Genomic DNA, 24,216 nt, shown 5'->3' with positions numbered 1-24,216 from the left:
GTGAAACAAACAACAGAAAAACAACAGGGATAAACTCAATAAAACCTAAAGATGCTTTTTAAAATAAATTAGTGAAATATTTGCAGGATATAACAGGAAAAGGTATCCAAGTGAAATAAGTCACACTGAGAAACACTAATGCCATATAATCTCACTTATATGTGGAATCTAAAGAACAAAATAAACAAAACAGAAACAGACTCATAGATACGGAGAACAAACTGACGATTGACAGATAGGAGGGGGATTTGGGGCCTGGGTGAAAAGGTGAAGGGAAGTACAAATTGGTAGTTACAAAATAGTCACAGTAACGTAAAGTACAGCATAGGACATATACTCTATAATACTGGAGTAACTATGTATGGTGTTAGGTGGTATTAGACTCATTGGGGATACCTCAGTAAGTTATGTAATGTGTAAGCACTATGCTATATACCTGAAACGAATATAATATTGAATGTCAACTATAACTGAAAAATAAAGTTTAAAAAAATAAAAGAAAAAGAAAAATCGGAACAATTGTCTATCATTTCACAATCATCGACTTCCAAAAACCAAGAAGTTTGACAAAAGATACAGATGATGCTACCAAAAGGTGGAATAACAGGACTTCCAATAAAATGATGGTGAAATTGGTAAATAACTTTGGAAAGCAACATGTAGTTAATTAAGATCAAAGATATTCATACCCTTTCTTTGATCTCCTTTTAGGTATAAACCTAGACCAGCAGAACTGAAATTACCTCAAAGCTTGGTAGAAATGCGGAATCTCAAGAATGACTCCAGACCTACTGAATCAGAATCTACATTTAACAAATCCCCACGTAATTTGTGAACACAACAACATTTGAAGAGCACTGTTCTCAAGAAACCTTGAATGTGTGCCCAAAGAGGCATGAACAAGGATATTTATTGTACCATTATCTACAGAGCAAATAACCCTGTTACCCGGAAATAAGACCTAGCCAGACAATCAGCTCTAATGGGTCTTCTGGAGCAAAAATTAATATAAGACCCAGTCTTAATTTATTATAAAACCGGGTCTAATATAATACAATATAATATAATATAATGTAATATAATATAACATAATATAATACCAAGTATAATATAATACCAGGTATAATATAATATAATACCGGGCCTTATATTAATTTTTGCTCCAAAAGACACATTAGAGCTGATTGTCTGTCTAGGTCTTATTTTCAGGGAAACAGGGAATTAGAAACATACCAAATGTACTTCATAGAATCAGTCAGGAAAGTTATCCTATAGGAACAACAATCCCAAAATTCTCAGTAGCTTTAAAAAAAAGATTTATAGCTTACTCATGTTATACATCCATAACAGGTTGACAGGGAAGCTCTGCTCATTACAAAATACTCTGGAATTCAAACACCATCTTGAAAGTTACTATTTGTCATGTCCAAGGGAAAACAGAACTCTGGAGGGACTTGCACTGGAAATTAACTGCTAAGCCCAAAAGTAACACTCTTCGCTTCTGCTCACATCTGATCAGCCAGAAATAGTCACATAGCCCAAGGGAGCCCAGGAAATATAATCCTACTGTGTGCCAAAAGAAGGGTCAATTAGAAATATTGGTGAACAGCACTTCTGAAAACCACTAGAACTGTGAGAGGAAATGTGAATTATTCATATAATGGACTATAGAGTAATTAAACTAAGGGAACTAGATCTATATATGTAAAGAAAATAAGTCCTCTAGTAGTATGTAAGCCCCTAAGAGCAGATATTTTTATTTGATTTGTTCAGAGCTGTATCCCACCAAGAGCAATACCAGCATACATTAGGTACTCAATTCATTTTTGTTAAATGAATGAATAAATGAATCTTTAAAAAAATGAGAACTGAGAACCACTCATGTAAATGTTTTTAAAAATACAAAATAATACAACATATGATTTATAGATATTAAAAACATGGACCAAAAGGACACTCATCGGGCCGGCCCAGTGGCTCAGGTGGTGGGAGCTCCGTGCTCCTAACTCCGAAGGCTGCCGGTTCGATTCCCACATGGGCCAGTGGGCTCTCAACCACAAGGTTGCCAGTTCGATTCCTCGATCCGCAAGGGATGGTGGGCTGTGCCCCCTGCAACTAAGATTGAACACAGCACCTTGAGCTGTGCTGCCACTGAGCTCCCGGATGGCTCAGTTGGTTGGAGTGCGTCCTCTCAACCACAAGGTTGCCGGTTCGACTCCCACAAGGGATGGTGGGCTGCACCCGCTGCAACTAGCAACAGCAACTGGACCTGGAGCTGAGATGCGCCCTCCACAACTAAGATTGAAAGGACAACAACTTGACTTGGAAAAAAACTCTGGAAGTACACACTGTTCCCCAATAAAGTCCTGTTTCCCTTCCCCAATAAAAAGGAAAAAGGAAAAAACAGGACACTCATCAAATTTATGATACTGGTTGCCTGAGGGGAGTATGGAAAAGAATAGGACTGAGGAAAGGGACCTAAGTTTTATCTGTAGTTTTAAAAAATGTGTATGTTTACCTCTCTCTCCACATGTTTATATACGTGCTATGAGTAGATATATTTATATATACATGAATCAAAACAGGAAAACTGTTTTTAATTAATATCTGTTAATTCAGAGAAGTTGGCCTACAAGGTTTTTTTATTTTCTGTAATTTTAGAATGTTACAAAAAAAAAGTTGTCAGAAAAATCATACTACTGACATATTTCATTGAATATCTCATTCTATTGTTCTACCTATGTTCTTTGGTGTATACAGGTTTATGGACATGTCTTCCGGGGCGAAGGGTATCTAGGAAACAATCCTAAGAAATTCAAAAAATTTTGATGTCTTATGCTTTCTTTAGCTTTAAAATTCTTGTGAATATGGAATTTTTATTTATAATATTTCTATTCTTATTTCAATAATAAATACATTCACATTCTATACTTTTTCCCTCAAAACCTAGGTAAAATAAACATTCCAGGAAGATGTGTCCCATTTATCCTGCAGCTTCTATCCTGCTGCAAGGTACACCAGGTCAGAGAGGGTGGAGGTGCTTACTCTAGTTTGGGAAGAGCCAAAGAGTCACTGTAGAGTTTCTTCTGGAACAAACAGAAGAAAACAACACACAGGAAAGGAAACCTCTGAATTTAACCTTGACCTTGTCCCTTGTAACGGTTAATTTTGTGTGTCAACTTGGCTAGGCCACAGTAACCAGGTATTTGGTCAAATATTATTCTAGGTATTTCTGTGAAGGTATTTTTTTAGATGAAATTATTAACACTGAAATCAACAGACTCTGAGTAAAGAACAATACTCTCTATAATGAAGTGGGCTTCACTCAATCAGTTGAAGGCCTTAATAGAAAAATGACTGACTACCCCCAGGGAAGAGGGCATTCTACCAGCAGACTGCCTTCAGACTCAGGCTACAATATTTACTCTTCCGTGGCATTCTAGTCTACCAGCCTACTCTGCAAATTTTGGACTTTCCAGGCTCCATAATCACAGGAACCAATTCCTTGAAGTAAATCAATCTCTCTCTATGTCTACACACACATACACACACACACACACACTCACACACGCACTACTGGTTCTATTCCAATGGCGAACCCTGACTAAAACAGGTATATGCTTTTCCCCTGAAAGACTGGGTCTTCTAAAACTCCAACTATGAGTAATGTGTTTTATTAAACATAATACATGACAAAATACATCAGCATACCACTAGTATATATAAATAAGTCTCAGGATAAATCAATAGACATCCACAAGGCTAGACAAGATGTTACATGAACTTAATTATTTTTTAAAGTTATATTAAATATATACCTTAAAAATACACTAAATGATAAATTTTAGATAATAAAACGTATTCAATTAAAAAAATCTTACCTTTTAGTTTTCATCTGGTCCCTCAGTTTGCTATACATCTCCAGGACTTGAAAGAGAAAGGAAAAAAGAGCACACCAGCATTATTTAAAGAAAGTGAAAAACTAATTAAAGCTAAAAGAATTGGATCAAGAGTTTTACTCCATTTCCAGTTCCTCACCTGGAAGACACAGCATTAATTTATCAACAGTAGCAGAAATATTTCTCTGTTGTAGTCGACACTGCTTCAGCTCTTCCATTGCTATTACCAGCTTGGCAAAAGGAGGGGGAAAAAAAAAGAATTATGCCAATAGCTGTAAATAAAAACCTTTCAGTCACATTTTTCCACCCTGTGTTCAATTCATCAGAAAATCCCAGACAGTTTCATAGTAAGACGTGCCAAGTGGACTAAGGAACTGCCTTTCTGAACAAGTAAAACATTCCTGCATGGTTTCCTCCTTTCTCCCCAAGATACATACTATACGAGGAAAGGATACGTAAAATGAAATCCTAAAATTCAGAGGCTATCCAAGAGAGAAAAAATTTGCAGATTTTCTCCAGACGCTATTCAGACTCTTCATGATTTATGGTTTCATCACTCTCCTGAGAAGATCCCATATTTCTTACATCAGTGCTAGAGTCCTAGAGGAAAATAGTCCTTCCTATACAGCTTCGAATGAGTCTTGAAAGTAATCTTCAACTAAATCTCGATTTCAACAAACAAGCCACACACTTAGAAGTTGTGACTTTTCCAAGAGTTCCAGTTTAGTGAAGAGTAACTCACTTTTCTTCTCAAAGCTATTTTGAAAGGCTTCCGTCTAAAGTCATACCACAATATAACTAGAAGAAACTACAATCTCTGCATAATTTAAAATATGAGACAAACTTTTAAAAAGCAATAATCTACCTACATAGTCTCCTATAGCACTCATCCCATATTCATATCTAAAAGTGTTACCTGTCTAGATACCAAGCAAAAGAGAACAAAAGAGAATGGCCCTGATTAAGTCAATGATAAAACAACCAAGAGCTAAATCTTAAAGATTTTAAAATTAAACAATAAATAAATATTAGGCAATAAGGAAGGTGCACAGTACAGAGAACAGAAATGGACACATTATAGTCAGAAAACTTGAGTTTTCAGACTTGGCAATTACTAGGTACCCATTAGCAAATCACATGTTTTAGTTTCCTCATCAAGAAAATAGTGACAATACCTGTCTTGATTTTGTCATAGGTCTGCCATGAGGATCAAGTGAGAAAAATGCATGTAAAGTAATCTTGCAAACTGTGATGATTTAAATGGTGAGTATATCAATTAATGGCATCAATGATTCATTTTTTAAACAAATATTTATGGAGCACCCACTTTGTGCCCATTACTGTCTAGACAGGTAGAGGGGATATGGCAATAAATAAAACAAATAAAAATTCCTGACCTCATGGAGCTTAATTTCTAATGGAAAGAAACAGAAAAAAAAATGTATAAAAAATGTGAAAAGAAATGTAAAAGAAAAAAATGTAGAAACATATAGCAGAGCAGGATAGGTGCAATTAAGAAAAATAAAGCAGAAAAGATAAAAAGAATACAGCGGGTTGACAGAAATTGCAGTTTCAGACTGCAATTTCAAATAAGGTGGTTAGAAAAGGCAGCATTAAGAAGCTAACAAAACAGCAAGGTCTAAAGTAGGTAAATATTGGGGAAAAAGCATTCCAGGCAGAGGGAACAGCAGTGGCCGTATTATGACTACTCAAGTGATTTAAAAACAAAGCTCAAGGAGGCTACATCCTCTCTCGCTAAGCTTTCAAGTGGCTACAGTCACTTCATTCAGATAAACATTAGGAGAAGCAACAATAACGTCCAAGCTCCTCCAATATACTGCTTATGGTCTTATAAGCCACTACATCAGGAAGACAGTCATCAAAAGACAAGGACAGAAACAGAAAAGATTTTTTCAAAAGGTAAACTGGCCTTACTTCCTTCCCCTCATGTTGTAGTTTTCTATTAGTATCCGTCACTTGATTCTGTGGAGAGAAGACAATTTAAACTCATGAAAAACAAACATTTAAACAACAGTTTGGATAAAATCAAAATTTACAATGAAAAGACTAAGGGTAGGGATTTAGATAGTTTCAGGATTCCACCACATTTTGGTTTACTGGCATCCTCTTGTGTTTAAATTATAGGAGCTTTTCTACTACATGTTGCACAGCCTTTACAACAGTGGAAAGAAAACTTTACTGAGAGATATGTTCAGTGTGGAGTATTCCAAACTAAGATACCATAATGACTAAAGACCGTACTTTAATTCTGAAAAGAAAAGAAAAATTAAAATAGAAAAAATAACCCACACGAAGAAACTTCCCATCTCTACTACGTGTAGAAAAAAAGAAATGTTATCATAGACATTCCTCTCTTCCCCAATACACTCCTGGAGAACTTGAATATAAATTGAACTTTTTAACTCAGGTCAAATTTTCCCCATTTATTATCCTAATATTAAAAAAAATGTTTTATCTTAATTCTTTTAGGATCATTAATTCTTAACTTGTAACACCTCCATTCCCATTTTTCTAAATTAATCCCTCCATCAGATGGTCAAAACTTATGTGAACAAGCCTTAACATTACCTAGAGTTCATAATTTAAAGGGATTGGTACCACGTTTTTTGGTTTCCACTTTTGAAGACTCAATTGACATAAAAAAATTTAAGTGCGTAGAATAGTAATTTCCTCACCACTGACATTATCAAAATGAGCAATTTGAACTTCTCAAACTTTCTTTAACACAGGCGTTCTAAACTTCCACCAATAACTGTCACTCCTTATACTTTCAAGGCATTCCCTTACTTCAGCATTTCCTATTATGTCCCTTAGAACATTAAGGAATGTTAGTTAATAGGTATTCTGCACACGCACAGAGGTGCACATATGCGCGTACACATACACACACACACACACACACACAAACACAGGTACGTATGGGAAATACCACAGGATAGCTTATTCAGGATTTCTTAAAGCTTTTAATATTCTACATGCACTATGAATACCCAAGATGAGGATATCATATGGCGTGTTTTCCAAACTTATTTAATATAAGTTTCAACATTTAACAAAACACCCTTTTATTGAGAATAAATCATATCAAGAAACTAGCTTTTCAGGAGCATACCTTTGAAAACTCTACCCTAAACTATAAACTATATCTGGACTATCATTTTCAGAGGAGATTATCACACGTACCCCCATTCAAAGACAAAATGAAATCTGACCTCCAAAAAGTCTTTATAAAGTATCAGAAAAAGAAGCAAGTAACCCTCAAATTCCCTCTTTATTTATTTATTTAATATCACTACAGGTGAAACAGTTGTTTTTATTGGACTGTGAGCCCAACATGAATTCAGAGTATGATGTAGCCATCCAAAATGCTGATCAGAGACAATGGTAATAGAAGCATTATCTAAAACAGGAGTCTGCAAACTGTTTTTGAAAATGGACAGGTAGATAGTCTCTGATGCAACTACTCAACTCTGCCATTGGAGCAGTAGTGCAGCCCATAAACATAACGTATATGAATGGGCATTACTGTGTCCCGATAAAATTTTATTAACAAAAATAGAAGGCAAGCTGGATTTGGCCTGCAAAACACAGTTTGCTGATCCTTGTCTAAAATAAGTGAGATTGTAAGGCTTTAAGATCACACTATGAGAATTACATTCAGACGCCATGATTTAGGAAGGCCATTGACAAACTGAAGCATGATCAGATGTGACTACATTTGGAGAGAGAGTCAAAGCTACAACACATAGAAAACAGGTAAAAGAATTTAGAAAGGTACGGCTTAAAAATAGTGCTTGTTATTCAAACAAAGAAATGGATGTTACTAGAAAATAAGGTTAATATCAGCTCAATACAAGAAAAAGGTTTCAAGCAATGTGAATAAAAATGGGGTGGGCTGCACTTAGAGTAGTGTTCTCTATCCCTTTCACAGCAGTTATTCAAGAATAATTAGATATTTTTTATCCTGAAGTAGAAATCTCATAAAATTAAACCTTCCATAAACACTACTAAATTCAGCATCATTGTCTCTGTGAGAATACGATTTTTCCTATATAAAGACACCGTCTCTGATACATTTTTTACATCAACCTCACTATAAGAAATACATTGTAAACTGCATCCCAGTAGGCAAGTATAGGGAATACACACACACACACACACACACACACACACACAAAACCTTGAAACAAAACTTTCAAGAAATAATTGTTTCAAGAAACAAATATCCTTACTACATGTAATATACTTTATTATTTTATATTCTATTCCATTTCATTTCAATATTAGTTAAAAATACAGATTATGGCCCACTAAATTGATTTCATACAAACCAAGGTCCTAATACAATAGGAGCCTAACAATGCTTCTGATAAGAAAGATAATTACCATTTCAAAAATACTTTAACATAACAATGAGAAGAAACTATACTGCCTCTCTAGGATGCCACTTCTCTTGATTCAGTGATATAGAGATAACTATATAGATATAGATAGATGATAGATAAAGCTGTAAGTCAAAAGAAAAAAAGTGGGTATCCTAGAGAATGTAGTTTCTTTTCATTGCTGTGTTAAAAAATATTGACAGAAGTCAATGCTTAACCTTTTCCATTTTCTAAACTCTCTTCTAGAGTTCAAGAACCTCTACATTTCATAGGTTCTTAATCCAGGTTGAATCCCCCTAGAGCAGAGCCTCCCAGGTGTGCCCAGGGGTGCGGTTGGACTTTAATCCCCTCGATTCTCAGAATGAGTGAGTAGGGCCAGAAGCAGCCAACCAAAAACCCTGAACTGGCAGCCCCCAGTTCTCATTTTCCCCTAAGGGGCATCCTGAGTAATTTGAAGGAACTTGCAACTTGAAACAACGTGAAGAAAGGAAAAGAAGAGAAGTACCAACCAGCACGTGATATCAGCAATGGGTGAGCATTATGGGTAACATTCCATGCTACCTGCCAAGGAAGTACTCCATCACATGACTATATCAGTAACCAGAGACAGAGTATCCTGGCACCCATCACTGACAAGGGGCACAGGAAGCAGAGGGAGAAGTTTGGAGCACAGGTGTCCAAGGATTATAGACAAAAAGCAGCCCAAAGTGAGGGTGAGAAGATGGGATGGCTGAGTAAGGACCAACAGCGCACACAGCTCCTGGCAGGAGCGCCATCTTTGTTCTCACACATTTCAAATACTTTTGTCCATCTGAGGCTGTTCAGCCAAAAAAAATTCAGCATAGTTTTTTATTTTAAACAGGAGCAAATTGTTCATACTTTTTAATGTCCTTTATACATTAAGCAAACATTTCTAATACTTTCCCGTCAGATATCATTCTACAATATATTATAGTTTATTCTTCTTTTAAATGAATGCACCATGATTTATTTTACTAATCCTTTACTAAATGACTTTTAGAGACATTTTAAAGTTTTACCTATTACAAAAAATTCAAAAGAACATTCTTGTACGTGCACCTTAGGATAAATCTTAAAACTATGTGGAGTTTTAAGTACTGATAAATAAAATTGCTCTTCTCAAAGGTCATAACAATCTACACTCCAACGAGGCATTCCCTCATTGATTGGTGTCATCTCCAATCTTAAGTATTATTTTTTTCATCTTTGTCATTTTACTAGATGGCACATTATTGTCCAAATTTGCATTCCTTTATTTCTAAATTGTAGAGTTCCCTGCATTTCTTGTGTACACTGTATATTAATGTGCATTTCTCAGTTTTCTATTAGTGTTCACATTTTGCTATTAATTTACAAAGACTTTTTATATGTTAAGGATATCAATTACTTGTATATATTTGCAAATATTTTTTACATTATTTACCTTTTAATTTTTAACCTGTATGTAGAAAAGTTTCTTTCATTTTAATGTTCTCGTATCTATCAATTTTTTCTTTCTGGCTTACAAATTGTCTTTAGAAATGTATTCCTTGCTCTCAAAATCACATAAACATTCATCTATATTTTCTACTGGTTACTTTATGGTTTTATTTTTTACACTTAACTCTTTCATTAATCTGAAATTAATTTTGGTATGTTGAATGAGAAAGGGATCTAATTTAATTTCAGTTACATTAGTTAAGCATTAAAGGATATTAACAACAAATCAGAAGAGGAGAGGGTGGAGGAAACAACTCAGAAGGGTACAAAAAAAGAGCTTTAATTGTGTTGGCAATATTATATTTCCTAAGATGGTTGGAGAGTTGTTCTATAGGTCCATAAACTCTCATTTGAAACCTTGGGACCCACTGTATTCTGGACTTCAGAATTTTGAGATTTTATAAAGATAATATGGTACATATTGTATATTATATAACTAGTGGGTACTAAGATAGTATCTCATAATCAAATACATTAACATTTCTGAAGCAAAATACAAAAATTTACGTTAAATAAAATATATTAAGAAGTTTGATAGCTTCATGCCTGTTCAGGTCGATTCTGCAGTCAAATTAGCTTTTAAATCACTATACCTTTAAAACATAATTTAACATCTAATAGCCCACTTCTCCCTCAATAAAATTGTTTCTTTCCTTTTCTTACCAATGTATTCTTTTATATGAATTTTACACTCCCTATCAAGTTCACCCCATGCCCCAGAAAAATTCTTTTGGGGTTTTCATTCAAATTCTAAAAAGACCAAAATAAAAAAACAAAGAGGGGAAAGAGAAAAAAAAAAGAAAGAAATTAGAAGTATAAAGACTGGAAAGAAAGAAATAAAGCTGTTATTATTTGCAGATGGTACAAGTGTTTATACAGAAAAAAATCTAAGTACAAATTATTAGAAATAATAGAAGAGTTTAGTGACGTGGTTAGATTTAAGACCAATAAGTAAAGTCAGTTATCCAAGACAAGTTCATGTGCTATGCTAGGGACCAGCGTGACATGACCAACCCTCCCTGAACCTGAATCTGTCATATCAAGAAAGAACCTTCCTGCTATGGTAGAACACACCCCACAACTACCAGAGACCTTTTTCCTTTGGCTTCGGCTGCCATCCTGCAGTGACTTCTACACCCATGCCCTGGAAAAGCATCACCTTACAGGGATGGCTTGTATCGAGCAAAGAAGTAGATGGATGACATGAAGAGTCAACTGAGCTTCTGTTTGAAAGAAACTATTATTGATTCGGTTTCTGGTTCTCGCCTACATGTAGTTATCGCAAATAAATTTTACTAAAAAGAGTATTCTTTTTAGCTAAAAGCCATAATCCCGATGATCTATGTTTCAGTACAAATTCCTTTCTTACTATACAAAAATCTTTACTACAAACATATAACCTGCAATGTACTCTCTATTCCTTTAATGCTGATCGAAATCCGGGTACGGTACAGAGACACAAGTCTCTCTCAGAGTCTCCTTACTTTGAGTTTCTGGGCTTCTCCTCTCACTTTTAGCAATTCAGTTATAGAGTCCACAAAGCCCTGGTAGTGAAAGTTGCACATTTTTTCAATTTCTCGGTCATGGTTGCGGATGCGAGTTTCAAGCTTCTCCATGAATCGTCCATGTTCCTCACCATCATAGACAGACCTTAAAAAAAAAAAAAGGCATAAAAGATTACACCAGCTTTACTTCTAAGGAATAGAAAAAAATTACAAACCCAAAAAGAACTTATTTGGAAATCAGATAATAAAATACATAAAGCACAGAGCAATCCGACGATATTAATACCACCCCAATGCTAGATGACTATCTTTTAGGAAAACCCAAAATCTTGCTTCCTTATTCATTCAAATATATTTAAGCGTGTGACAGTATTCATCACAGACTTCTCATCATAAAAGGACTAAATTACAAGTCCTTTGTACCTTTCTTTCTCAATTAAATTAACCCAGAAAAACTCAATTTTGGATAAAAACAACTCGCATTACTCCATGACTATACCCAAGAAGCTGACACTACTGGAGAAAATCAAAAGCCCTATACAGTTAGACTCAGTTCAGCTATGTAACTACAAATTTAAAGTGGGCACAATGACTACTGCTAGATAACTCTACTAAGTCTATCTCCCACCACCACCACCACCACCAAAAAACCACTTTGTATTCTCCAAAATAACTATGCATAAAAGCCTTACCTTCTCTTCTCAAACACCCATTCCCTCACTCTCAGCTATTGACCACAGAATAAAACAGGTAACTATTTCATCTTCTCTCAGTAAAATCAACCAACCTACTTACATCTGTAACTCCTACCCTGTCCACCCTTCTATAACAATGAAAAAAGTATTTCAAGTTCTTATCTACAGTCAATCCTTGTTGTCTCAAGAACTTTACTCCTGCAAGGGAACTCCTGTTCCCTTTCATCTCTCCCCTGCATCATATATTTCTCCCACTCTAATAAAGCATCCTCGTGGGTATATAAACATGGCTTTAAGAAACATGTCCAAATTAATAATTTTAAAAAAAGGAAAGAAAACATGTCCTGATCTACACATTTCCCTCCAGGTACCACCTTTCAAAGGAAAGGTCAAGAAAGGTTTCCATGGCAATACCCCAACATTCCCTGCCATTTGGAGGAGAGGAATGACCACGGAAAACTCATCAACATGAGTGGCAGAAGCAGATACTACTCAATATTAGGTAACTCTTGGTTTCCAATTCAGTTGTGTCTTGAACCAGTGACATTTCTAAATAGCAATCTACTTCCTCCTGCTATGCAAAACTTTTCATTTTCTTCCCCTCCAAAGATCTACATTAACATTACAAAAGACAACCTCAGGAAGAAAATTCCCAAGTTAAGAAATGTGTTACTTGTGTTAATAATGACCCCCCAGGGACGCCTGGTGCTTCCCTCACAAGTCGCCACCGAGCCTCTCTCAATATTCCATACAGGGAAAAGCAGGTCATGGTGAACCCAGGCGGCAGCCGCCCCGGGTGACCATCAGCTCCCTCACCCGGAAGCGGTGCCCGGACTGCGGGGGCAAGACTGGGGACAGATTTCTGCTCGGTGCCACGGCCAGCTACTGCCACAGACGCTGCCTCAAGCGCTCCTGCTGCCAGGCGTCTGGGCAACATGGATGTCCTGTTACACCAAGAGCGGCATGATCCTTTGGAGAAATGACCACGTGGCATTATTTGGGAATAGCGGTGCCTGCAGCCCGTGGGGACAGTCATTCCTGAGAGCGAACTCGTCGTGAAGGCTCGAGGCAACGTGTATCATCGTAAGGGATTCACATGCTCTCCCTGCCAGAATCGCCTGCTCCCAGAAGACTGGCAGTTTCACCACAGCAGTGGCAGTTTATTTTGTTAACAGGATAGACCTACAGCGCTCATCAATGGCCATTTGAATTCACTTCAGAACAATCCACGACTGCCAGACCAGAAGGTCTGCTGACAGGCCAGAGTAACGCAGAATGCGTGCCTTCATCTCAGATTTTGTTCCTCACCAGGTGGATCCCATGTGTCTTCTTCAGCAGACAAGTCACCTTTGTAGCTAGCGCCAGTGCCAGCTCCAAGCCACTGCATCTTTAGTCTTGACTGCCCTTCCTGCATTTATTGGTGTAAAGGTCTAAATATGAACATTAAGGACTCTGTGAACTTGGGCTAATGAAAGACCGCAGAGAAAATGAAAAGACCCACCGGAGGACATGGGGGGGCACAGCTTGGGAGGAGGGAAATGACTGATGAAGCTAATGGAAAGAAGCAGTCAAATCTGCTTTCTACCGTCGTCACCAATTAGCAGAGCACTGGCCAGAGTTTGCGCCCTGTGCTTTACTTAACATTCTACTCGCTCTTTATGTGTTTATGTGTCATAAGGAAATGTGTTTCAATCAAAACTGAACATGAGATAAAAGAAAAAGATGTGGCTTTTGTGATACTCTAGCAAACACTTTTATTGTGTCTTTGTAAAATACAATGTATGCATGCATGTTAGTGTTTTCATCCTAATGTTGCTACTCCCATGATGAAGGAAAAAACATTTTCTTTTTTTAAATCCGGCTCATAGCAACTACTGTGTAGAAATTTCCCCCTATTTCTAATTAGCTGAATAAAGAAAACAAAATTTTCCCTTGTGATAGTTTATTTGTGATATTTCCAGAGACATTTGCTGTAGCATGGCATATTTAAATAACAAAAACTTAAAGGGAAAAAAAAAAGAATGACTCCCTAGCTCCCTGAACTTCCCATAAAAAAACATAAATCAAAGAAAGGAAACATGGATTTTAGGTGCCTGACTGTGTGGCCTTGGTTTTAGCAATTAGCTCTGAGTGTTTGGTCAACTCAGTTCATCTCTCTGACCCGCAGATTTCTCATTCAGCAAATAGGAAGCAATCAATTACCTATTCTCTCAAGTATCAACCCAGGTCTAAATCCCTACAATTCACTTCCACTTTCAAGTTCAGTCAATAATAATGTAAAGATCATACATTTTCAGAATAGTGTCAACAGGTAGTTCAAAACAAGTTAATGAACTTTCTATACCTTGTCACTCGCCCCTGCCTGTTTCTCCTATGTTATGTAAGCCTTTATGATTCTAGTAATATCGTCTTTCATTATAATAGTGTTGAATAATATGAAAGGTTTATAGTGCATCCCCTATCTTGAGAATTTTTAAAGTTAGGATAAAATGTAAAACTCACATATTTAAAACAGGAGTTTGGGACTATATTTAATAAATTTGTGTCCCGTGGGAATGCATCAGGAAATCCACGATTTCCAGACTTTATGTGCATTTTGTGTGCATAGGGAGCAGCACATATATGTAATTTTAAGGGAAATTGATCCATGATTGCCATCTGGTTGTCTAAGAGGTTAAAAACCACTGATTTAAAGGTTTTGTTTCTAGTTGCCTACCATAGGAAAAGGCAATTATAGATCACTCCCGACCAGTTCACCTTGAATCAGCATTTCAAGTATACACTCAGTGCAAACTAAAACATCTATCATATGTAAAACGCGAAAAACAAAAATAAACAAGTCTGAAATTCTAGAAAGGTCACAGACATACTGAAGTTTAATCTAATATTGCTAGTCAACATTGTACTTGCACAGAGTATCTTGCCCATGACTTAAAGTAGAGAAAGACTGCCATCTAGTGATGGCTCATTTCTAATATTCTTCGAAATTTAAACTTGATATGGCAGAGAAATAGAGACTGCTTAAAAATCTAAAAACTATATTCTGTAGTACCGGCTGGCTAAACACTTATAATTAGTTATTAAATTATATTTTATGTTAAGTACTCTAATGTTTAAATTTCCATTTCTAATAGAAAGCAGGATCTGAAGAACGAAGTCCTATGCTTTTGACATGTCCAGGTGTGTCACAGTCAAACAAGACTATGACATAAACTGCACCACTAGTTTAATTATTTGTGCTAATCCAAAGAAAACCCTAGTACCTAGTAAAAGGTAAACAAGAACAAATGCTTGGAAATTAACAATTTTCTTATAGCCTATATTTTGACTCAATGACATAAGTGCTGCTATGTGAAGTCTCATTTTCAAACACTATCAAACAAACTACAGGTTTTTGCAAACTGTAAAATGTTTTATCCTAGTGTCTATGTCTGGTACATACTTCTGAACATCCTCCCTAGATTTCATGTGCACATTAAGAGATTTTAACTTATAAAATGGCACCTCAGGAATTCTATGCAACAAACATTTATCATTCATCTGTACTAAACCATTACAGTATTATATCACTTACTAGAGCCTACCTCAGCTCAAATCTGTTTGTCAGAAGAGAAAAATAAATATTATGAGCATATGTTATCTCATTTAAATCCTATGTAACTTATAAATTAGCCATTATCCCCATTTTATAAATAAGTAACCTGGAACCCAAGAAGATGAAGTAATCTAACAAATTCACACAGCTAGAAAGTGCTCTCTGCACTACATCAGTCCATGTCCTCTTAGAGCAAGGAAAGCAAGAAAGTCCCTTGGACCCTTAAAACGTTAGAGTAGAAAGAGGTCTCAAAGATGGAATATAAAGCTCTTATTGTACCATGGAGGAAACTGAGGCCAAGAAAAGTTAAATGCCTTAATCAAAATTACATTGCTTATTGCTGATACATCTGGGCCTAACTCCCAAAAAAAACACAATTAGGAAAAGCTAATGTAATATGAAGCCCGACATAAAGTTAAGTGGTCGAGAGAGAGAGACTTCTACTTCAGGATGAGTCAGTTGCCTATTAGTTACACCTACACAAAAGCTATTCCATTCTTCTTCCTGCTGGAAGAGACCCAATTTGCTCTGGTATTTCACCTTCCCATCTAGCACTGGGGTAAATACTATCTGTAAACCAGTCATGGTAATTCCATTCCCTTTGTCAGTGACCAGTTGTGTCACCAGTCAGTGACACAACTCTCACAGACTAAGAAGTAAAGGGAAGTCTGGCGAGGATCCAAGAAACGGTTTTCTTTCCTGGAGGATACAGAAAAAGAAGCTGCTTTTCCTACTTTGGACATCGTCCTTGTCCTATATGATGCTTGGGGAAGCAGCAACCACACTAATATGAGAGAAGACATTTCCAAAAATCTGAGGATGGCCAAAGGAAAAGATGGAAAACATCTGGGTCCTTGAAGATGAAGGTCCATAACGTTATATGAGCGTTAATGAATTTCCTATTTTAAGAGAAATTTCCTATTTCTACTTTCCGTTGATATTCTGCTACTGGCAAAGGGAAGTATTCTAAATGCACACATTGTTCAGTCTTCAAAGAAACAACCAACAGCAAGTCAAAGTCTACACAATGCTAAGGAGCACTGTTCCCAGGACGTACACTGCTCTTCAGCATTTTTTTCCCGTTAAGAGTTATCTCCCATTCACTCTTCAAGTCTCAGCTTGCACCTTACTTTTCTCTAATCACATAGAATTTGTTATGTGCTCCTCCTTTGGTATCAATGCCACCACAGAATGTATTAAACTATATTTTGATTGTCCATTCACTTGACAAGTTCCCCATACTAGAACATTAATCGCCTTGTGAGTAGAGCCTGTGTCTCTCCCATTTTATTTCCAGCATTTAGCACAGGGCTTGGCATGAGGGAGATCTTCCATGGATGCTGAAGATGGAGAAAGAGAAGGGTTGGAGACTAAATAATGTGGGTTTGTGATTTTTTCAGGGATGGAAGCAAAAGAGTATTACATCAAACAAAGTTTGTCTATTGAGATGTTTTCAGAACCAAGGAGAACTTCAAGATGCAAAAGACTGAACAATTTGCTTTTTGTTTTTGATTCATCCAAGAAAAAATTCCAGAGTTTACTGTAGTCTTTTCTTTTTCATATATATGTTTTTTCACTTGTGTCACGGTTTTAGTCCTGAAACATTTTCTTCTCATTAAGCTCCATAAAAACATCATCAGTATTTTTGTTTATTCCAAAAGTTAAAAATAAAGTAGAAAAACAGACTTGAGCATGATGTTGAAAGAGAAACTGCAGGAGGTCAACAGAAGTTTAAAGTCCCTTCCCTTCCTTACTTTGGATTGTCTATCAATGTAATTCAGACTTACTATGCTAATTTGGATTCTCTGAGGGCATAAAAGTGAAAGAAGATCATTGTATATCATTATCAGTGATATGGGAAGCATATGCTAGTTAATAACATCTAAGCTGTAGGCGATACCCAAATGTGTTTGTACTTTCCACAGGAGATCAAATACATTCAAATCCTTTTTTCACCCGTGCAGATACCAAGGTATCCAAATGACTTCACCAAGATAGCTCATGCAACCAAAATAATGCTGTGAGACCTCCCTCAACGCAGAAAGGGAACCCCACACTTCCATGAGGGCTATTATTAGAGGGATTAAAAACAGGATGAAGTTTCAACTAGCACCTAGCCAGAGAGCCTACTAAAAGCCTGGTATTGGTTAAACAGCACAGGAGAGTGGCGAAGGGGAACTTGTCACAAAATGTCACTCAAATCAGTAACAGACTATTAGGAAATAAACTAACGAAAGCAAGGAAACTCCATATTAAGGGTATAGAGATTACCGTAACTACTACCATGATAATGTCACTGTTAGAACAATTAATCATTATAAGTAACTGAAAATACAAAGGCACTGCAGGATATGTTAGTGGCCTCTGTACCAATTTGTAGTAAGTGCAAAAAAATGTATCCCATTTTCAGCGGTGGTCGTGAAATATGGCAGCTGAAAATTGGATTACAGATGTGGCTGTCAAAAAAAAACAATCCATCTACAGCCTGACGATTCCACTAAATCTAACCTGGGAAACTGCTGAGAGCAGAGCAGTAATATAGTTGGTATATACAAGGTTATAATTAACATTGGTAGATTAGCTCCAGTTTCATTGCATGGAATTCAAAGTGTCAACTTTAACACTTAAATATGCAAAGGTGGAGCTAAATAAAACTACTGATTCACTTCACATTCCACCATCAGAATGAGCTGAATGTAGGGTATGTTGGTAAAAGCTTCAAGATCCTTTGCAAAACACATTAAGTACTTAACTAAATAAATACACTCTGAAGAGCTATGTAAGGATTTAGAAAGACAGCATACTAATTGAAGAAATGTTTCAGAGTCTCCACATTTAAAATTATTATTATGGTTCCAATGACAGAGATCATAATACAGAAAAACAAACCAGTGGGGGCGGGTACTGGAAACACTTAAGAGAACAGTCCTGGTCTCCTTATATGTGTAGATTTAACGTGGGCTTACCAAAATTAGTCCAATCAAGTCTCCCAGAATCACTAAACCCAACTATAATAAATTTAAGTGAAGTCATTTATAGATGTGTATGTTATATATTATATATTATATATATATATATGTACATACTTATGGATACATTATATATGTATATATGTGTTATATAGTGTATATGCTATATATCTATATATATATGTGATATACACACATATGCACAACCACACACACACACACACACACACACACACACACACACACACACACTTTTCTGATTTTCTGAGAAAGAACCAGACTTGCCAACGTCATATTCAATTCCTGGTCCAATTTCATCCATAAATGGTTGTTTACTGACACTTCCTGGCCAAAAGTAACCACAGTTTAAAACTTCTTAAGTCTATCTGTGTGGTGGGAGATACCTCAAATCCCAGTCTGGTTGTTAGTGCCCCTACAAAACTGACTTAAACAAAAGCCACTCCTCTCTAAAGGAATACATCTTAACCCATACTTCCGAAGTCCTCACAAATAACACAACTATCAAGAACCATAAAACACACAAGGAAACAAAGCATATTAAACAAGAATCAAAAGAAACACAAATAAAATCAGATGTGCAAAGGCTTAGAAATACATATGTGTAAATTAAAAATAAATGTCTAATATGTTTAAAGAAGTATGAGGAAATTACAAAAAAAATGAAAAATAAATAGACAAACTGAGGAAGACATACAGAACTTTTAGAATAAAAACTATAATAGTCAATACTTAACATTTAATAAATGGGAAGGGGCAATACCTAACTGGAAGGTATATATAAAACTCATACAAAATGCAGTACAGAGACAAAAGATGGAAAATGTCTTGGTCTGCTCAGGCTGCAGTAACAAAATACCCCTAACTGGGTGGCTTAAAAACAACAGAAATGTATTTCTCACAGTTCTGGAAGCTAGCAGTCCGAGATCAGGATGCCAGCACCGGCAGGTAAGGGTCCTCTTCTGGGCAGCCGACTTGTACCCTCACAAGACAGAGGTGCAAGCAAGCTCTCCTTATAGGGGCTCTAATGCTGTACATGAAGGCTCCGCCCTCGTGACCTCATCACCTCCAAAAGGTCCCACCTAACGCCATCATCTTGGAGGTTAGCATTTCAACATATGAATTTTGAGGGGACACAGATATTCAATCTGTAGCAGAAAACATGAAGAAAAGTTAAGAACATGGAGAACACAATGAGTGTGATGGGAGCTCTATTGAAATAATAAACAGTTAATATTCAAAGAAATAAACGAGAATTGCCCAGAATTGATAAAAGATACAGGAAGTTGTTATCCTTGAAATCAAAAGACAGCCCTAAAAGCCAAAACCCAAAAGTAGTCTCCCAACATAGGAACAGCACTGTTCAGTTATATGTATCAGCATTTAGAGGTGGCTGCCTATTTGTCCTTTCTCTTCATGGCTCTACTTCAGTAGCGTACAGAACCTTACTCTGATAGAGCTAATTATACCAGCACAGGAACCCTTAGAGCCACCTGAACATTTGGTGTATCTTTTATCAACTCCTTCTTCCACTCCCTAGAGTATCTATTCCACACTGCTGCCATTGTCTTTAAGATCCCAGCCTCAATCCTGTAACTTTTTTTCACAACAGATGACTCTGCCATCTATTTTATAAAGAAAATTCAGGCTTATTAGGCATGAACCTTCTAAATTTCCTGCATTCCAATACACAAGTCTATGTCTCTGTGTACCTTTACACGTGTGCCTTGCTACCTCAATGAAATAGATAGCCCACCTCAATATAAGACTAATCCTATGTTGTAAAAATGTCATTTCTCTTCTACCAAGGAATGTTACTCCATCAATACTTTTTTAATTTCTGTACTTTCAAATGTTTCATTTCAATTGACTTCTTCCTCCTATAAAACATGTCCCCATCTTTAAAGGGGGAGGGGGCTTTTATTTTCTTTTTTTTTAAAGATGCTATTAAATTAAAATCTCTTTTCTAATAATTTTCCTTCTTGTATCCTTTTTGCTCTCTTCTTTCCTTTCACAGTTAAAAATCTTCAAAATGCACTACACTCACTGTCTCTATTTCCTCAAATTGGACTTGCTTTTCAACCCACTATAACCTGTTTCTTACCCACATCACAGCAAAGAACCTATTTTTGCTAAGGTCAATAAAAGCCTAATAACTGTCAAATCAAATATTCATTCTTCAGTCGTTTACTTGACTCGCCTTTCTGCCATTGCTAACCATTCCCTCTTTCTCAGAGCTTCCATTACATTCCCCTCTCAATTTCCAATAACTCTTCCTGGCAAATTCCTACACATCCTTCAATACTCCCCTCAAAACTCCTTCTTTAAAACCTCCCTCCTTAGTACAACTACTATAAACTGGTATAGAAGCTCTCCTCCTTACCAATAAGGTAGGACCTAAGAAACTGTTCACCAAACCACAGAGAGTCTAAGCTTGCACTCTCTGGAGGCATTTGTAGCAAACAGGACTGTGAGTCCATTCTTTGAATATTCATATTGAAGGTTACTTTTCTCCTAGTTACTGACAGGCTGATATTAGGCATCTTTTCCCAGAAGAGACCAACTTCATCTATAATAAAAATCTGTTGCAGTATATAATAGTCTAATTATTTAAGAAGTATATTTAAAAATCTATTTTTAAAAATCAAGAAACAAAACCTGTTGAAGCACCTAGCCCTATCCTTGATAGGAAGGGCTACTGGGACGGCCATTGCATCCTCATTTACCACCTGGCCCTCATTTTGACACTGTGCAAATTTCAACCGGCCTTGAACCTATGAAACCATGTGTGGTTTGAAGTAAATGTCACCAGAAATACTATCATCCTGTTTTGCCATAAAGTTCGTGAACAAATGCCTAGTATTATCCTAGAAATGAATGGGCACCACCACTAATAACATGTATTGGTGGAAAGCTGCGTTGATCTTCTTTTGTTCTGAAACGTTTATTTGTATATTTTTTAAAGGGTACTACACTGAGCATGCTACACTGTAAAGGCTTATTTACACGTCTATCTCCCCTACAGGACCCACAGGACCACGAGTTCCTTGAGGGTTTACTCCTGGAACCACGCCTGTATCCCACAGAGAAGGCATTACAGAGTGACAAAGGGCTGAAAGCAGCGCCCAAAAGTGTTTCAACATTTAAACTTTCTCCAAAGACAAACACTAGCGTTAATAATAAACATTCTTACTTAAAAAGCAAATTCAAGTTCTAGCAGTGCAAATAATCTGTGTTTTAGCTAAAATGCTAAATAAAAAAAGAAAGAATCCGAGGACGAAAAGGAGGAACTTTGAAGGTTCAAGGAAATCTTCTGTTGGAGAAGAGAAGGGTCTGGGAATAATTTATTTCCCTAGCTCTCCTCTAACCTCCTCTGGAAGCTAGGAGAAAGATGATGATTAAACTGCAACAAGACCTGCCTCTGAAGAGAACTGGTGTTTCTGGCCCTTGTTGCCAATAGAAGGGGGAGGGTGACAACAGTCCCTAAGGGCTTTTAGAAAAAATTGCTTCCAGGTGGAAATTTTTTATGGTACTGTGCAACCTGGAGCCATTTTTTGCTTTCCTTCTTAACTACTGATGATTAAACCATGGGCAATCAGGCCGCAATAATGGAAACAGATAGCTCCCAAACATCGTGGTTATATGCTCCAAATTACCAAGCTAACTCTCAAAGGAGAGAAAAAATTTGTTGGCAAAGTCTTTTTTTTTTTAAGGGGGAGGGTGGGGTAGAGTCTGTTAAACATTTGTGTTTGGTAGAACATAAAAGTAGTCAAGAACTCTGTATCATAATGATAAACATCAGTCTCATACTAAGATTAGACACTGAAATATCCAGTCAGACAGATCTGAACAAGGGCAATGTTAAATGTCCTGTTATTGAGAAATTTTTCATTATTGTGACCTGGATTAAGTGCTCCATTAAACGCTTATCACAGGGATATGCAGAGAAATTCCACCACACATCATGTGGGGCACAATTTATAACTGATCATTGTTCTGAAAAAAGTTTGGGGTGTATGTCTGAGTTTGTAACGATGGCTCAAGAACATGGGGGGGAAAGTTACAGAGTATCAATTCATGACAAAAGCGTAGAAAACTAGACACCAATCATTCAACTTCAACTACCCAGCAATTTAATCTAGGAAATCTTACTCTACCCCTATCACCTAGAACATTAAAGGATAAATCCAGCTCAAAATTGTAAAATAATACTAAGAATAATAAACAGTTTTAAACTATGTAACAAGTCCTCTGTTGAACATTGTATATACATTAACTCACTTAGTGCTCAAAAATAATCCTACTGGAGTAGTAGCACTATCATTTCACCCATGAAGCAATCTTTCCGATATTGCCAGTACACAGAAACATTTTCCTTCCATGGGTTGCTATAATTCTATCAAGGGTAAGATGAAAGAAAAAGGATGGAGGGAGGGCAGAGAGGAAGAAACAACAGAGAAAAATGAGGACAAGTGGGAGGGAGAGGAGAAAAACAGCAAAGTAACACAAATGGTAATGTTTGGGTAATGTATTGTGACTTTTTTCTTTCTACTTTTCTACAACTGTAGCTTTTATTTAAACGTGTGCTTTCATAATTGAAAAGAGAAATGTCCTTAAAAGAGTCTAGAATAGTACCTGGTTCATAGTAGATGTTCTATAAAATATTAATTGAAATAAAAACCAAACAAGAATATACACTTCAGGATAACTGGGGTATAATTTTTAATAATTATCAAAAAAATCAAATAAATGTAAAAAAAAAGAATGAGAATTTCTTCTTATAAACTATCCCCTACAAAACCATGAAGTGATTGCCAGTAGTCAGAATATTTACAACTCAGTATCTTTTCGATAGTCTAAACTTCTCGTTATTAATCATAATCTCAAAATGAATTTAAAACATACTTATATTTGATACCCTGAAATTCTTAATTTGAAAATTGATGTAGCAGCTTCCTAGAGCCCTTCCATTACAACCATGAAGCCCCCCAGTTAATGTTCTTTCATTATCCTTCAAACGGGAGAGGGAGAGGGGAGCCCCAATGGTTATTATGATGGGACTTCTGATCTCTTACTAATGACTGAATCTGTGAACTGGAAAAGGCAGCCATTTTTCCGTTGTTTCCTATTTCAGTAACATGACGTGCAAAAAATTCCCTACCAATGCTATAAAGCTATTTACCAAAAAAAGTTCATGTTTTAGACAAACATAAATCAGGACACACCCCTTCTCTCACACCATTAAGTGCCATGTTTCCATTAGGAAATCAATAGTGTGTCTTTTTTCATAGAAGCACTTATTTACAGAAGCACTGTGTACAGACTAGATCGCTTGAAAGGTCCCCCTTTAATATAGAAATATACAGAAAAAAAGGAACCTTAGAGATAATCTTGCCCAAATCCATTGACACAAAGCTCAATTTTTTTCTCAGTATCTCCATCACATACTTACTCAGCTTCTGCTGAAACATCTCCAGTATGAGGAAGTTCATTACAAGGCAACAAATCCCATTTCAACAACTGTTGCAAAGTTCTTATACAGAAATAAAATCTGCCTTCCTATAATCACCATTTATCTTATGTTTGCCCTCAAAGGATCGCTGAGAACAAGATCTTGATCCCTCCCTTCCCT

The 24,216-nt window shown here is 36.4% G+C and overlaps 1 protein-coding gene across 2 annotated transcripts in view; it reads right to left on the bottom strand.

The window, feature by feature from the left end:
- The window catches only part of EXOC6B (exocyst complex component 6B), a 583,153-nt gene that overhangs the window by 507,537 nt on the left and 51,400 nt on the right, over positions 1-24,216 (bottom strand). For both annotated transcript variants that reach the window (XM_081069629.1, XM_081069630.1), the window contains exons 2-5: positions 11,287-11,452; positions 5,835-5,882; positions 4,039-4,129; positions 3,882-3,927 (exon numbers count right to left, since the gene is read on the bottom strand). In XM_081069629.1, the coding sequence (XP_080925755.1) occupies positions 3,882-3,927; positions 4,039-4,129; positions 5,835-5,882; positions 11,287-11,452 (351 nt within the window). The remainder of the gene's footprint in view (positions 1-3,881; positions 3,928-4,038; positions 4,130-5,834; positions 5,883-11,286; positions 11,453-24,216) is intronic.

This window comes from Rhinolophus hipposideros, assembly GCF_964194185.1.
Source record: "Rhinolophus hipposideros genome assembly, chromosome: 12".
In the NCBI taxonomy this organism is placed as follows: domain Eukaryota; kingdom Metazoa; phylum Chordata; class Mammalia; order Chiroptera; family Rhinolophidae; genus Rhinolophus; species Rhinolophus hipposideros.
The sequence above is the reverse complement of the archived record's forward strand: the minus strand, read 5'-3'. Positions and strand labels throughout refer to the sequence as shown.